The 16,652-nt window shown below is 47.5% G+C and overlaps 1 protein-coding gene across 2 annotated transcripts in view; it reads right to left on the bottom strand.

The window, feature by feature from the left end:
* LSAMP (limbic system associated membrane protein) overlaps positions 1–16,652 on the bottom strand; it is a 952,242-nt gene that overhangs the window by 348,340 nt on the left and 587,250 nt on the right. Inside the window, exon 1 of one of the 2 annotated variants that reach the window (XM_035314831.1) lies at positions 4,846–4,924. The exons of the other annotated variant lie outside the window; for it this stretch is intronic. Coding sequence (XP_035170722.1) covers positions 4,846–4,909 — 64 coding nt within the window. The 5' untranslated portion in view covers positions 4,910–4,924. Of the gene's footprint in view, positions 1–4,845; positions 4,925–16,652 lie in introns of those variants that run through there. 2 annotated transcript variants of the gene reach the window in all.

The following is a 16,652-nucleotide window of genomic DNA, read 5'->3' as shown; positions in this document are numbered from 1 at the left end:
AACAGCAGGTTACGGAGGTCAGCTAAAAGGTTACTGAGGTCTACCTGGCAAAATTGCATTATGGAAATTAATCAGGAGTCATGATGGTATTACAGAGGAAATTCAGAGGCAGTGGAGCATTTTTTAGGTTTCTCCTATCAGTAAGGCAGCCAGGTCTCCTAGTTAACAGCAGGCTAGGCAGAGGCCTCAGCTATTACGCGGCTCAGAGGGGTCAGTCCATAGCACAAAGCTGTCAGGAGATGCTAAGTAGAAACTCATCCAGAACAAGAACTGTAAGAACAAGTTCAGACATAAGCATTCAAACATAAGAAAAATCCCATTTGAAGTGTTCGTGTCAGCCCAGCTCCCCTTGAAGCATGGAAACAAGCAAGAAAACAAGAATGCCATACTATTATTGATGAACTTGCCCTCTGAACTCCCAGCTCTCATCTCCACTCTCTCCTCAAACAGGCTCCTACCAAAATTGCCCCTGGCTACATTCTCTTGATTTAGAATACCCTCCTAAGAAAGTTATGCTCCTGTGCATGGCGCCACAAGCTCTTTTGCTGGAAGTAGCCCAACTGGAGTAACTGGTGCTCCTTTACGGAAGGCAAGGCCCCTCTCTTCCTCTTGGAAGATGCAATAGCTTCATCCTGACATGCAACTAGTCAATGTAAAGGAAAAGAAGGGAGAGGGAAACACTTGGAAGGGCTTGAAAAGCAGCTAGTGGTCCTGACAACTACAGCTCCACAGCCCAGCCTGGACCAAGGCTGGCAAGTCAGAGGCTCCAGCACAAGCTGCAGGAGGCCAGGCTGCAAAAAAAAAAAAAAAAAAAAAAAAAAAAATAGCATGTGAACAGCTGCAAGAGGGCACAGGCTTCGTTCCACACAGCTGTCACGCTGAGCAGGGAAGGAGGATGGAAAGGGAAGAGAGATGTGGTGCCCTCCAGTGCCTTGGTGGAGATGCTGCGTTTCTAAGACATGAGGACAGTTCTTCTTCTATTCTGCTTTTCTTCTTTGGGCAGGTCTTCACTTGGGACTCATACCTGTTGACCTAGCAGAGTGTCCTGGCCTACTCCTACCTTCCCTTATAGTATCTTGCCACTTCCTCAGCAAAGTAGCACTTTACTGCTCCTAAACCACAGAGACAAATCCTGAAAGAAATTGGGAGGATGGGAAATAATAATAATAAAAAAGACTGTTTTAAATCAGATTGGACCATGCATCACACTTGGCCTGTGGCAAACAACAGGGAACAACTTTTACTTCTTGTTACAGTGGAAAACATGTTAGTGGTTTCTTCATGGGACATCAATAACTTTGTTTGTTTTTTCTCCATGCAGCCACAGCTGTGCTTGTTTTGGAGGCACTACCACTGAACTCCTACACCGTCCACCTCCCCGTCAAGAAAGTCACTCACACACAAAGGTGTCTGTGGTGCAGCTCCAGCCGCATCAATGGATGAAGCAGCCCAGATGAACCTGGCCCATTATGTTTGTTCTGAAGATTGGGGAATAACAATTTAAAAAAAAAGTCTGGCACAAACAGTCTGATTCTAGGGGTCAGAGCTGCGCTTTGATGTTTTCACCTTAACAGAAGCCTTAATCAAATCCCCGGTATTTAATGCCTATTTTCTACTTGGCATAACAGAAAAGAAAGGGAAGGTGGAAAAGGGAAAGCAAGAAGAAACAGTATTTTCTGTATATATTCAGGAAATCTTTTCTCCAGCAGATTCATGTTTTTTCCCCTCCCTTCCCTGTAAGACAGGATTAAGCAGTGCTGCAGCATCTACTGTCAGCTTGAATTCCCTGCCTCCCAGAATGGGTACTCGTAATTAAAAGCTTAGCTCACCTTATCCCTCCAGTTTCCCAGGCGAAAAGTCAAAGCCTGCATTTAATTGCATATATGTGTGCGTATTTAAAGCCAAAGCCCTGAAGAGAGATGAGATTTGGGAGCGGGGAGGGGAACGCGCACAGAGGTATTTGACACGAAGTCTCAAACAGGGAAAAGCGGGGAATGGGAAGATGGGGAGAGCAAAAAAAAAAAAAAAGAAGAAAACCACAGAGTGCATTTTCTCCTTCTCTGTCCCTCCAGTCCCCTGCTTGCCTACCTCCCCTATTTTCCCCCCCCACTAGGATGCAAGAAATGGGAAATGTGGACTGTCTACTAAAAAGCATCCAGTTTATTCCTAGCTCTTCTGCTTCCCAGGACCTCTGGCTTTGTTTTTAAGGTGAAGGTGATCAGTCACCAGAGCTTAGGGGGACCTGCAGGCACCAGGCTGCCTCCGGTGGGCCAGGTGCTATAGCGACAGCAAATGCCAGACAAAGCCCACCAGAAATGCTTTAAGACAAGGTACTACTACATGTGAAGCTCTCCAGAAGATAAAGGCATGACCTCTGTAGTAGACACTGTTATCTTGTCAAATCTTTAAAATACAAGTAGGAATTAACACATCTCAGCTCCTAAGAAAATAGATGTGATTCAGAGGTTACCACTGTGCATAATATTTCCAACATGTTGTCTCCTCTGTGCCCAAAGCTGGTGTTCAGATAACGAAGACAACTAGCAAGGATATTTGAGAACATTTTTGCATTCCTCCAAAGCCATAAGCCTTCCACCAGGAGGAGAAGTCACTTCTGCCCCCAGCAAGGACTGAAACATTGCCAAGGATTTTGGCAAGCAGGCCAGGAGAGGGCCTAGTTCACCATGGCTGTTTAAATTGGTCACACGAAATCGGACCAGGAGGCTTTAGCTTAGTTGAGATACCTGAAACCTGTTGGAGTAATAGATGCATCACTATTCCTCTGTAAAACTGGGTGACTGCAAATAGTAATGGAACTTAGGAGACAAATTGCAAAAGGTTCAAGGCTGAAACGCACAACAGAATTTTGTAAGAGGGCTTGGCTGTTTCAGCATGGGTTTTTACACACTTCACTCAAGCTTCCCAGCCTCCAAAGGAGGAGGACATGTTCTGCAAAAGCAACACTTCCTCTGTCCTTTCCAGCTAGCACCAGGATGAAAGTCTGTATTTCTATAATGCTACCAATCCACTGCTCCACTGGGAAGTCTAATATGATCTACCACTATTAATGGCTTCCAGGTAACTCAACCATAACAGCAGCATATGCTCTTAAGAAGCACCCCACAGAAGCATCAGCGTAAGAGACAATATCTCTACTCAAGATACTCCTTATAGAAGCTTTCATCATCTGATAGCAAAGGACACTGAGCTTTTATAGGTGACAGTGATCAGCACAGTGACCAGCAGACTGGCCCACATTTGATGGTAACACCTGATCACCTCCATAAAGCTCCTGGAGCATCCTCATGGCTTATTCTGCCCACCATACCTTTATGTCAGAGCACTGAGTCCACCTCCATTTTCTGACCAGGAGTACTGTCACTAGTGCACTGCAGCTCGGCATAGCAGCTGGCTGGGCTGTCAGGATGCTCCCCCCTAGGGTTTCTAACAAGCACTGCGGCCAATGCCTCCTATCATGACTTGAATAAACCTGGAGCAGTTTCAGGCCCACAAGTAGTGCCTGCAGTCGGTGCCACCCAACAGGTCCAGCTTCTTGTTAGGCCATGAACAAAGGCCAGGTTTCTGGGCATAGAGCACCTCCAGCATGGCCTGAGCTGTACCACCCCTTGCCCATGGTTATGCTCCTGAAAAGGTTTCTTCCCTCTGACTGAGGATACCTTGCCCTTTTTATTATCCCAGTGCACCACGCCGATGAGTTAGCTTACCACATGCTGTGTCATCTTTTGCAAACTGGCTGCTCCCCAGCCAGCATAGGTCACTCCTCATAGGATTTCTCAATTTAAAAGCCTCCTTCCCATGCTACTGCTGAGGAGGAGAAGTCCTGAAATAGTAACTAGCCTCTCCAGCTACTGCTTTGCCTGGCTACAGCCTTTCATCCCAGCTGCATCTAGTCACCTGCTTAGAAAATCTTCCTTCCATCCAGCCTCCCTCCCCCACTTTTTATAGTGCTTATGATATTACCAACCTCAGAGTTTCCTGCTTTCATCCTTGGTTGCCAGCACCCAGGCAACACACCAGTATCCGGGGACTGAGCCCCCAAGCGATGCAGGGCAGCTCTAAATTTCTCCCTGAAGCCGCTGGCAGGAGACAAGTGTGTGGCACACACCAGGGTTTGCTGCTGCAGCTCTGTGCTCTGTTGCTTAGAGGAGACTGGGTTTCCTCACACTGCTGTTGTGAATCTGGTATGTGTGCACACACTGAGTAACAAGGCACCTTAACCCTACGAGTTTTCATCCCTTTCCTCACCATTTCCATATAGCATTATTCAAGAAAATGAAAGACTAATAGATGCGGGGATACAGAAAAGACTTCTAAACCCTGAGTTTGTAGCTGTCCTGAGTGCCTGTATGCTGCCTAGGTCTCCACTCTAAGGTTTAGTATAAATGTTAACAGACATCTACTCAGTTCACTTCCCTGCTCAACTTTGAAGCAAAAGATCTTGAAACACCTTTGCGCAGATAGGGCAGGGTAGAGAGAAGGGGAAAGAGAAAAGCAGGACTGAAATGAGGCAAGTTAATTGCAGGAAAACTTCAGAGACTGAATGTAGTAGGTAAGGAACTACACTGTTTATTATAAACAGTATCAGCATATTTACTATATGAGATAGTCTTGTCATTAAGACTGCTCTCCACAGAGATATTACTATATTTATAGTATTGGCTCTTCTCTCTTTACATCCAAGCTGATAGGTCTATTAGCATAACCATTGCATTATCACTATGTAATCACTATTAATTATTACTGCAGAACGCCCATGGAGAGTACAGACATGTTATTTAATAGTTAAGCAACTTGGCTAGACAGCTACTGCTGCCAGTATCTTACCAAGCATGTGACTGTTGGATTCCTCCTCCTCCTGACCACTTGTTGGAAATCTCTCACCACTCATCCCTCACACAGCAATTCAGGGAAAGGCCCGGAGGCTGTACTTTAAATTTCTGCACAGCACAAGCAACACCAAGGAGTGCCCTGCACCCCTTCGATGTCTTATGCAATATGCAGACGACAGACAGACGAACATGTTATCACCCCAGCTGGAGGTGCTCCCAACCCACCCCGTTAGGGGGGAGCAGGTGCTGGAGTCGTTAATGGGATTCAGCTGACAGGTGGCAACACTGGGGGCCTTCCCAGCTGCCCACCATCCCAGCACAGCCCCATGCATGCACGCTGCCCAGCAGAGCACAGGCTGAAGAGGCAGTTAGAAAACAGGACACAGTTTGGTATTTCACAGCAAGCAGACGCCTAAGGAACTGTAGGGAAAACAAGGCTAATTGCTTTCCTGTTGCTCTAAGAGCCACTGCTTCCTTTGCTACTTTGAGATGCTCAGCTCTGTCTCCTGTGTCTCAGATTGTGCCATCAGAGGAAGCCAAAGTGTCAGCTTCCTCTCAGATCATTCCTTAGTCTTCTGTATTGTAAGCAGGGTGATTCATTTAATTTACAAATGGTTTTTCCTCCTTTGCAATTAAACAATTTCATTGGAACAGGTTTTTACAGCGATTGTGCCCTTTCTCTTCAGCAAGCTAATTTCCTCAGAGCGCAGAAACACACAAGCCTTTGGGGAGTTGGTAGGTCTGGGAGGATGAACTAAGTCACTGTGACCCAGCCTGGTCTCTTGAGTCCTGGGGTTCACTTTCTGCCCGTGCAGAGAATGAGACTGCAGGGATGACAGGGGAATAACGAACCTCCCATGGAGAGACTTTCAGATGGAAGCCCCTTGGGATAAAGACGACTGCAACACAGCCAGCACCCAAGCCCTTCTTCTTTGTCCTGACAGCTGGGAGACATGCCTGGCCGCTCATTACTGCTCCCTTCCATACACTGCAACTTCTCCCCAGCTTCTCTGACACACAAAGCATACACAATATGGCTATTAGCATTCTCTCTCCTCATCCTGAAATCCCGTCATAGCACATCTATCCCGCTTCATCCCTGTTGGTTCTGAAGCATTCACTGGATTGAGTTTCAATTTCTTCTTCACACTTTCAAAAACCTACAGCAATTTCAGCCTGTCTGTCCTTTTCACCTGCTTGACCTCGCCTCCTATGAGCTCAGCCTCTTCCTTTCCTCTCCTCTCCTTCTTCTTCTCCTCTCCACCACTGACCTCGAGCTTTCCCCACACTTCCCCTATGGTCACATCCCACTGCCTCTTCCCCTGCCTCCTCCAGTGTGTGATATCGTATAAGTCTGCACTGCCAGAGCCATTGCCTTCATGTTTCTGTACTGCTAAAACCTACTGAGACTCCAAGATGTTTAAAAATAAACCTGGAACGCTGTGGTACTCAAACACCAAATTCCCAGTGGCATGCTTCAACCCTTTAAAATCTCCTCTCCACGCGGTGAAAAGGGAGCCCCTGACACTCAGTCACCCTCCTGGTCCTCCCGCAGTACTCTGCGAGCCCAAGGACTTCCGAGTTTGTTGTTGTTGTGCCTTCCACACATACATGTGCTTATATGTAATGCAGCACATTACCGGACACAAAAAGGAATACCAAATGATGCTCTACTGCTAAAACTGAGAGAAAAGGTGGCAGGCAAATGGACAGCAAGGCTTTCTAGGCCAAGGATGTAAGTCATCGCAGTCACCAGAAGCAGAAAAGCCCAACCCCCTAACTCAATGCTCAAGCTAGCTTTCATACTGTCTTCCCATGGGAAATGGCTCACCGCGGTCCTTTAAGAGATCTAAAGAAGCCTTCATCCTTCTTTCTGATAACCAAAAGCACTCCCTGTCCCTCCAGCTGATGGTTGCCACACGGACCTGCTCCCCTCAACAAGCCCTGGGTTCCCCTGCCCCACCAAGCCCGAGGACTCGTGCAATGCAAGATGGAGCCGAGAAACCACCGCTACCTGCCCCTTGCAACGCGCCCACATCAAACACAGAGAACATCAAGACTTCTCTGTTTTTAAAGGGGTTTAGATGTCCAATCTAAATTCTCTTTGATAAAAGAATAAAGTGCTTCAATCCCGGTGGCACATAGCAGAGGGGGCCCCCAGAGGCCTTCACAGCAGGTGACACTGCACTCCTCCTCCCACGGCCAGCCCCTCGCGGTGCCATCCGCTGCCTCGCAGCCTGGCTCCAACATGGCAAAACGGGCAGCTTTCCTCTCTTTGCCTTCCCCAGGAGAAATCACGTCCCCTGCGGCAGCTTGCCCCGTCTCCTGCTCAGGAGGGGAGGGCGGCGGTGGGGATGGTCCCTCTGCCGTCATGGTGACAGGCGGAGAAATGAAAGGGCCGTGCGTCCCTCTGAAGTGACAGGCCCGCGTTTGTAGCGCGGGGAGAGCGGCTGCTCTGCCATATGCCGTGGGGAACTGGCACCATCGCCTCCAGTTTTTGTGACACTTTCAGGTTTTTTTCATGTTAGTTTAATTAAACATTTTTTCTTGTTTATTTGATTGCGTGCCAGGCCTGAGGAAGCTTGGAAACCTTGCCTGTAACACTGTGATCTGAACTTCTCCCCAGCAAAATCCCAGCCTCCACGCTCGGTTGTTTTTAGGCTCGCGGGCCCCACTAATGGCGAGGCCCCGGAGTGCTGGCTGCCGTACGGGGGAAGAGGCTCTCACAGTCCCTCAGGGACCACTGTCCAAAGAGGCAGGATAGCAGAAGTGTATAAGGAAAGACGACTTGCCAAAAAGCCAGACAGCAGAGTCAGGAGCATAAGCAGCCTCTAGCCATCTGGGAAGGCACAGTTCTCATTCAAGGAGGCTGTGACTTCTTCAAAACATCTTTTTTTTTTTTTTTTTAACCTCTCTTAAAAATGGCCGGTAGCAATCTAACAGGGATCCTGCCTGGTGTCCCTCACTGCTGTTAGTTATGGCACAGAGGGCATAACCCCCATACGAGGACAGCTCTCAGCCTGACAGTGGCTGTCCCACCATCTTGTTGTTTGACAGCTCTGCTCAGAGACCAGGAGCTATGAGAGCCCTAGAGGACCCCACCTTCCCATCCGCCTGCATCAAAGGAAGAAAAGGGCCTGATGCTTGCTGTGGTGGCTTTACTCAGACGGGCAGCTGAACTCCACCACGGCTGCTCTCTCACTCCCCCTCCTCAAATGGAAAGGGGGAGAAAATACGATGGAAAGGGCTCCAGGGTTGAGATAAGGACAGAGAGACCACTCAACAGTCATTGTCATGGGCAAAACAGGCTCAGCACAGGGAGATTAATGAGATTTATTACCTATTGCTAACAAGCTAGAGCAGTGAGAAACAATCAAACATAAACAACTAAAAATACCTTCCCCCCATCCACCTGCTTCTATGTCCTCCCCCAAGCAGCACAGGGGAATGGGGCCTACAGTCAGTCCCTAATGCTTTGTAATCTACCACTCCTTCATCTTCATGCTCTGCCCCTGCTCCATGTGGGGTCCACAGGATGCCGTCCTTCCCAAACTGAACCTGCGTGGGCTTCCCTTTCTTAAATCTGCTCTCACAGAGGCACAAACAACAACGCTTTTTGGCTCAGTTCAGGCCAGCGGCGGGTCCCTTTGAGCCTGCTGAAACTGCCCCTTATCTAACACGGGGCAGCTTCTGGATTCTTCTCACAGAGGCCACCCCTGCAGCCCCCTGCTGCCAAAACCTTGCCACATAAACCCACTACATTTGTGCAGGAGATGTGAACCTCTTAATGATTCCCTTTTTTTAATGGGAAGTTGTAAAACCCTGAATGGGATGCTTCAAACAGAAATCCTCTGAACAGCTTATCAGGAAGGGAAAGGGTTGTATTAGTGCATACCGTTCTTTCTAAGTCAACAAGGAGTGGGGTGAGGAGCCTCTTTTTAAAGGCACATTCACTGCATGGTTCCTTAATGGTGGAAGGGTGTATACTGGAAGGATGTATACCATGCACTCGATTCACTCAGGAAGAATAACTCCTGGCATTCGCTCTCAATTCATGGGGCTGCAGGAGCCCCAGGCTGGGAGAGAGCTTCTCAATGAAGAGCTGGGAAGGGAACAAAAGTGTCACATAGATAACTGACAGTGCATTTTCCTGTCTCATTTTGCATAACTCTCGTTTTCAATAGTGTAACCCACTGTTTTAATTTTCACTTTATTAGAATAAACTAGATTTGTTCTCACTCTCAAACCTTGTCTGGTAACAAATGTGCCATTTGCACATGTCATCAAAAACAAAATGCTCTGTGGGAGCAGTGAATAACAATTAGTGACTAAGCACTGAAGAAGACCATAGAGAATGGTCTGGTAAATGCCTCTAGCCTCTCTGAGACCTAAGACATTAAAGGGGTCCCTACTGTTAGGATGAGTCCTTGCCGCTAGGATGCATGTTATCACTGGGCCTCATGGCTTTTTTGAGGAGCGGTAACTCCAGACAAGCAAGGCACAGGGTGTAACTCTTGGTTACGTGCACTGGAATTTTCTACCAAGGGAGCCAAGAGCAGCAGAAACACACAAAAATGGAAAATTCAAAAGCAATGTCATAATGATACAACTTAAACTGCAGATGGATACATCCTGGGTTTTGTTTTGCTCCTCCACAGACATAAGGTCAATTTCTATCTCTGAGCAAAATACCACCAGCAGAAATCAGGCCACAAGTCTGGCAGAAACCCTTCTCCATTTATACCTTTGCTGGATTCTCAGCAACGTTTTGTTGCTGTTGTCAAGCATCCAGTCCTAATGACTAAATGTCAACTAAATGTACCACGGAGTTCCTTGGATCAGTGCAGCACTGCAAATTTGTTTATTACATGGTACAAACCACGTCAGTGATTAAACACGGCCTAATTTATTCTTGGGATTACAGATTCACCCCACTGCCTCCTTACAGGTTACCACATGGGGAAAAATGCAAACTACCTTTCCAAGACTGGATGATCCAGCTCATGAGGGGAATTCATATCAACTCTTCCTGTGATGTAGAGTTTCCTTTCTGGCATCTTCCATATTTTTCCTACTTTGCTTCTTCAGTTTGAGTTCCTGATTTTATCAATTTGTACATTTCTTTCTCTTTTTCTGCTTCATCCCTTTTTTTTTTTTTTTTTTTTTTTTTTTTCCCTGTTCAAGCACATATGGACAGGAGGCATCCACCACTGCCTCCCCTGGGCTTGTGCCAGGTATCCCAGCAAGTCATGAGGTACCTTTTTATATAGAACGTGAACTCTGCAGTCAGGAGGATGGAGGGGATGACAGACTGGCTAGAACAAGAGGTTATCATGCTTCCCAGCTATTCAGAGACTCTCTTCTTTCTCCCCACACCCTGCACACCTTCCTCAGTAGGGCCTTTACACAGAGATAGGGAAATCCCCACTGTGTAGTGTGCTGGACCTGGTCCCTGCCTTCTACAGCAGTGGTCCACAATGGCTGAAGCAGGTTTCAGTCATTAGCCACAAGCATGTTATAGGCGAACTAAAAAGCCCCAGCAAATTGGGATCTACACTGGCTCTGCAACAGGCGACCTTGTGTGCCTCTGGAACTGAGATTTGGGTAGGTAGCCAAAGTTGCCCTAGTGTTGGCAGAGTGGCAAGGGGGAGAGGCAGCCATGAGGCGGGGAAAGGAGGGAGAAGAGGAAATGAACCCACTGAGATGTAGCCCTTTTGATTCTGACACACGGGCTTCTGAGAGATGTCTGGCTTCATCCAGGAGCTTGGACTGGTGACTAGAGGCCCAGCGAGCAGTCCCTTCCAACCAACACTTCTGTGATCCTACACGATGCCATCAAACCCAGCACTTTCATGTCAGTGCCCAGGCAGCTGGCAAACACAGATGGTCTGGATCTCTGCTACCAGGAGTTACCAACCCTACTGCCAATAACAGAAGCGTGATTGCAGCAAGCTACCTTCAGCCTGGTTGTCCTGTTTGCTAGCAATTCTAAACCTGCAAGGGCAGACGTTTGCCTTGCTGAAGGCACACAGCTCTGGGTAGGTGCAAGTAGCCCACATGCCTCAGCTGCTGCAGTTTCATTGCTCCTAGTATTTGAGAGAGCTAGAGCAAGGATAGCTTGGACACGTGCTCACATCATGGTAACACTTTCAGATTAGAGTGAAGATGAGTGAGTGGACTTTTCCAACTTTAAAATCTATTAGCACATGGATCCTGTTTACAAATGCATTAAGGGTATTCTGAGAAGATGTTTAGATCTGGGTCCACAAGTATTTCAAACCAGGGAAGTGCTATTTTTTTTGTCTTTTTTTTTTTTTTTTGGTCTTTTTTTCCCCTTTTCTTTTTCTCTTTTTGACAGAGAACCTCCCAATCCTGCTCCCGTTGGGTACGAAGCTGCTCTTCTGTACCATTTCATATCTGGGGCTGACTAATGGAAGCCATGGGGGTTGAGATACTGCAATTTGCAGTCTGCTAGCAACCAGAACATCTCTCAAGGGCCTGGAGACATCAGCAGTTTCTGGAATCAGTGCCTGGGGTTAAGTGCACATTTGTGGGCAAACTCTGCTTGCATCTTTGGATTCTAGTCCAGACTTTTTCCTGGACATCTGTGCCTGTGGCATTGGGTGCTGGAGGGAGGAAGAATGCACATTGTCAGCCTGTCCTTTCAATTTAAATAACATCTTTTACATATTTACCTATCTGAACAGGGAAAGGCCTCGTCTTTGCACCTAATCATCAGCAAACAGCAGACACTGTGGCTTTTATCAATAAGCCCATTTTTAGTTCAGTCTGTAAAAATAAATAAATAAAGCAAGAGAGACAGAGAGAGAAGCGACAGACGGTATCAGTTTCAAAGAGATTTTTAAAAACACATTAAAGAGCTTTTCTTTACTCTTTTTTTTCTTTCTTTCTTTTTTAATTTAGTGGCAGTCTAGGAAGGAGGAGATGAAGATAAAGAAAAAAAAATAAAAAAGAGATTTAATGAGGATGAGAGAGAGAGACTAAAAGGATGTTTCCTAATCTCAATGAGCAGTTAAGGAGAATGAGGATGGAGGGGAAGGATGAATCTGAAAGATAATTATTGGGGATGGGTTGGTGGAGCAGTAAGGGTAAGAAAAGAACAAATGCAAGCTCACATTCAGAAATCCAGCCAAACCTGAAAAAGACCTGGTACTTTCTGCTGCCTCATCTCAGGGCAGGCCAGTGTGCGTTTCTGGAGCCGTGGGGACCAGAGTGGAATGCCAAAGTACCACCAAAAGACAGCCGCTCCTGTCTTCCTTGAAAACAATCTTCCTTGAAGCAGGAGGCATTGGGATCTCCTGAGAAAGACTGTTCCTTTAGCACCTGTAAGCATATCTGGAGTTTCTGATAAAGCCATTCAGTCTAACGCCTAGCTGTATAGCCCAAAGTTCATGCTGCTGGCCACAAGTAGTCAGAACTTGCTGGTATTTGCAGAAAGGAGGATGGTTCTGCAATTATAGCAGTGGGTGAAGATTTCCTCTCTCTGTCTCTCATTCCCTGCTGGACATATCACTTTGTCTTTCTATGTCTGAATTTTCCTGCCTCTAAAATACAGAGCGTACCTAATGCGTGTGCATTTAATCCAGTTACCTTTATTAAAAGGGGTTGGAATTTTTCATCTCCCTCCGAGGCCTTCTGCTTCTAATGGGAACTCTCCTCTCCACCTCCAGCTGAAACAGGTAGAAGCTAATTTCCTGCAGCAGGAAGAAATGACTTCTATCCCTGCAGAGGCTGAGCAATTCCAGCAGCTGCACGTGCTTCATAAAGACAAGTGCTAGCTGACACAGATTTGTGACAAGACTTCCCAGCCTCATGGGGGGACACGGTGACCCTTAATTCACTCCCGTTTGCAAAGTACATTGAGATCCAGAGATGGAAGGGGTTATAAAATACCAAGTGTTATTTGCTGCCACTCAGACCCTCCGCTGCTCCTCTCCCTCCCCCCCAAAGACATTTCAGGCTTGTCCTGTTGTGAGATCTATTTTATTTTTTAATTTCCAGACGGCTGAAGTAGATAAGTTCCTGGAGGGATTGATTTACGAGGGGAGATTAAAAACGTTAGATACGTACTGTTTAGTTAAATGATGGACATGATAACTCCTTACACGAATCTCTCTTTTGGGAGGGACAGAACAGGAGGGAAAGGAGGAACTGTGTAGTTCTAAGCCCGGTTTTGTTTATAATTTGCTTTTATTTGCACTCAGTAGGAGAGATGCAATGGCTGCCACGAGGGTGACATAGGAACGCAGCACAACGCAGCAGGAAGAGGTGCACCAGGTTAATACGAAGCAGTTAAATTGCTGTATGAAGACAGTTAGCTGGAGAGGGATTAGCACAGACTCTAACGCTGCTAATGACAGTGGGGAATGAAAATTTGGGGCCCGGATCCTGCAATGTGCCCACACACAGTAATTTGCAAGATCCAGGACTTAAACTGAAAACCAATTAGCCTTACGACAGGCTTAAGAAAATGAATCATGGAAACAGCTGCAATATATCATTGATTAGTAGTTTACAAAGGAGGAGCAGAGAAAGGAAACAACATCACATTAAGTCCAGCAGAGACTCACTGAGAAATACCGCCAGGAACTGTTCACGCAGGAAAAAGGAACCGGCAAGTTCTCTTCCACTGGTTGACTCCCAGGGGAGCTCTCTTAAGGGGCTCAGGGTAAAAATGCAAGGACCCCGTATCATCTGAAGAACAATCGGTGCCTGGCTGACGTGGTGGGTAACACGCTGCAGCTGAGAAGCAGAGCTGCAGGCTCCTGGCGAAGGACTGCAGTGCTACACGGGCGGCTGACCAGCCATGCCAGCAATGGGCACAAGGGACATACAAGTTGCTTTTCGCCAGCAGTCCCTGGCAAAACGGGAAGAGGTTCCAAGGCAGGGAGGGTTGGTTTGAGACATCTAAATAACATGGCAAATGCCTGTGTAGAGCTCCTAGGAGGGACACTAGGAAAAGGTGAAGTCTCCTGAGAAAGAGGGAAGATGATGCTGGACTTTTGGATAACCAGATGGAGAAGGAAACTTCTGTGATCCCTCCTAGGAGTGCAAGCTACTACGCCTGTCCCCAGATGACTCCTCGTGCTGCAGCACCATATCAAGCCCAGAGCGTTCATCACCGCACGGTGATAATTCCTGACTCCCTCTCCCATCTCTGCCACCATACATACCTGCTGTGCTATCAGACCTGATGCAAGGCAGGGGGAATTATTTCCAAAACACTCCTGAAACTCTGATGGCATTAATACAGTGACACTGGGGAGCCATTAAAGAGCATGAGACCCCCTTCCAGAAGAGGGAGAGCAAAAGGGTGGCATCAGGAGGATCGCCCCCGGTGGGGCCACCCCTCTGCTCGATAAACCCCCTCTACCAGGGGATGCACTTGGAACGGGTCGCAGGGGAGCACTGTACCCAAAAACCATGCATTGCTGGTTCCCTGCACCAAAGAGCTTCACAGCCGGCAGGAGCCAACACTGCACCGGCATCGATTACACGTCCTTCCCGAGCAGAAGTGGCGCCCGCTGTGCACGGTGAGCTGTGTGTTCTTCCAGGAGCCTCCGCCACAACTCGCCCAGTCACTGCAGGAGTCTCCAAGGACCAGGGGTGCCTCCTGAAGAAGCGATAGGCGGCTGGCTGGTGGAAGCGCTCGCTGCGTGGCGGATGAGATTCCACGGCACGCTGGAGATGGAAATATCACCTTAACAAGCATGGACAGCCCCCAGTGGACTATAAAATTCATTTGGTGACTGAGATAATTCAAAAGAGCCAAGTGGCACAGCAATAAAAGCCGGAACACATAAATTTAAACTCAGAGAGCTCTGCAGTGCCCAGGTAATAAGTGACAAAACAACCCACGCCCACACAGACCTACCCAAACCTGCCTGAAAGTCACAGCCCAGAGACCAGGGAGAGATGCACAGAAATTGTCTTTTTTAAAAGGAAATGAGGGGCAAGGGGAGTAAGTAAGAGAAAAGTGCTTACACATCCAGAGTCTGTTCATCCACAGGCCCAGAGCACATACACGGCAACTGTGCTGGGCATTGTGCAAGCAACTTTATATTAATCACATCACCCAGCCCCAAACTAGCACTTAGAAGAAGCTAAATGCTGTTCTCCATTACACAGGGGCAGGCCACTTCAAGACACCAATTTCACACTACCTGCATGTAGCTGAGGGCTGATTAATTCAAACTGCCTTGATTTTCTTTTTTATGAACAACACCAATTCCCTTGTCCTTCATCTCCTCCATCCCCATTGGGATTCCTCCCCAAACTGCTCGGCGAGCGCTTCCCAAAGCACTTCCCTCCCAAGGAGTTAGTTTGCCACTCATAAGATGAACAGCCCAAAATTGCCGTAATAAAAACTTTATAGCCCTCCATCATGTTCATTCATGCTAATGTTCTCTCTCACTGTGGATATAACAAAAATTTCAGTGTTGGGGGAAAACAGGAGGCTTCTGATGGCATGACAGGCATGTTTTTCAGTGCTCTGAAAACATGGCAGTGCGGCGTAAGGTGTCTATCAAGGTCACCAACGACGGAGAGAGGAGACATGAGAGCAGGGAGATGCTGATCGATGGCGTGTCATGGTATGGAGACGGAAACTGCAGTAGACATGATCCATACATCTCCGTGTTCCCACGGGGAACTGTCCTAATGCAATAAGACAGGTGTCTTCATGGAGAGGTCCCAAGGGCAAAATGGAGGTAGAGGTCTGGCAAGTGACATCAGCTGTAACAGGAAATTGGAGGGCCTGGGGACAGAGCCGATGTCCCCATAGCACCTCGGTGCAAAGGTGGGGACTCCTGCGGCTTGAGGGACCGGGCTGGTACTGAATGCTCATTACCCGTGATGGGGAGCAAAGGGACGCGGGCTCAGCTAGCTAATTCATTACAGCTAGCCCACCAGTCAACTGACTCCTTTGTCAGGGTGAGGCAGACGCTCTCACCGACACAACAGGCAGGAGCATTTTGCTTTCCGAGCGCTGTGAGTGATGGCAGATACCACACCTGTCCCCAGAGCTTAGAGCTGGGATCTCCAGCACCAGCAGAACAAGCCGCCGTACTAAAGGAGTCATTTTACTTTTTAATAAGTAGCAAGGGCAGACGCTGAAAGGAGACAACGACATTATGAGAGTACAGGAACATCTAGGATTTGGGTTTAACAACCGCTGTTCATTCCCTCTCCCACACAACCGGTCTTCCAGAATCAGAGCTGGCTGTGATTTACTGTCATCGCTAATTTTTTGCATCGAAGCAGCACACGAGAGCTGCATTTGCAGAACAGAAACCCACTCTGATAAGTACTGTACACACAAGGACCAAAGATACAGTCACTGCTCCAAGCACATTACAATTCAAGTACAGATTAGAGACTAAGATAAATACTGCCCTGTGATTCACCTGGATCCAGTGTTTGTTTTAGAACCTTCCTTTATCAAGGAGTAGAAAACACTTGTGAGGATAGGGTTAAGTATATGTTTAAGGAACCACAACCCATTTTAGGAGCAGCTGCTGTGGAAACAGCTGAAGACATCTTTTCCAGGCATTTTTTCTGCCTTGTACTCTCTGCCTTTTTTTCTTCCCCTACCTTTTCCCATCCTAATAAGGGCATTTGCAATGGAAACCAGGCTCTTTGCTGCCTCTGAGGTCATTTGCTCTTGCTGCTCATTTCCCTCCCCACACATCATCAGCCACTCTGTGAACCGAAGGTGCTGCGGAGCAGAGCAAATGCCACCTCCCAGGAATGGAAATGGCACTGCAGCTCCATTCCTTTGCT

The sequence above is a fragment of the Oxyura jamaicensis genome, chromosome 1 (assembly GCF_011077185.1).
Source record: "Oxyura jamaicensis isolate SHBP4307 breed ruddy duck chromosome 1, BPBGC_Ojam_1.0, whole genome shotgun sequence".
Taxonomy (NCBI): Eukaryota; Metazoa; Chordata; class Aves; order Anseriformes; family Anatidae; genus Oxyura; species Oxyura jamaicensis.
Note: the sequence above shows the minus strand (reverse complement) of the source record. Positions and strands in the feature narration are given on the sequence as shown.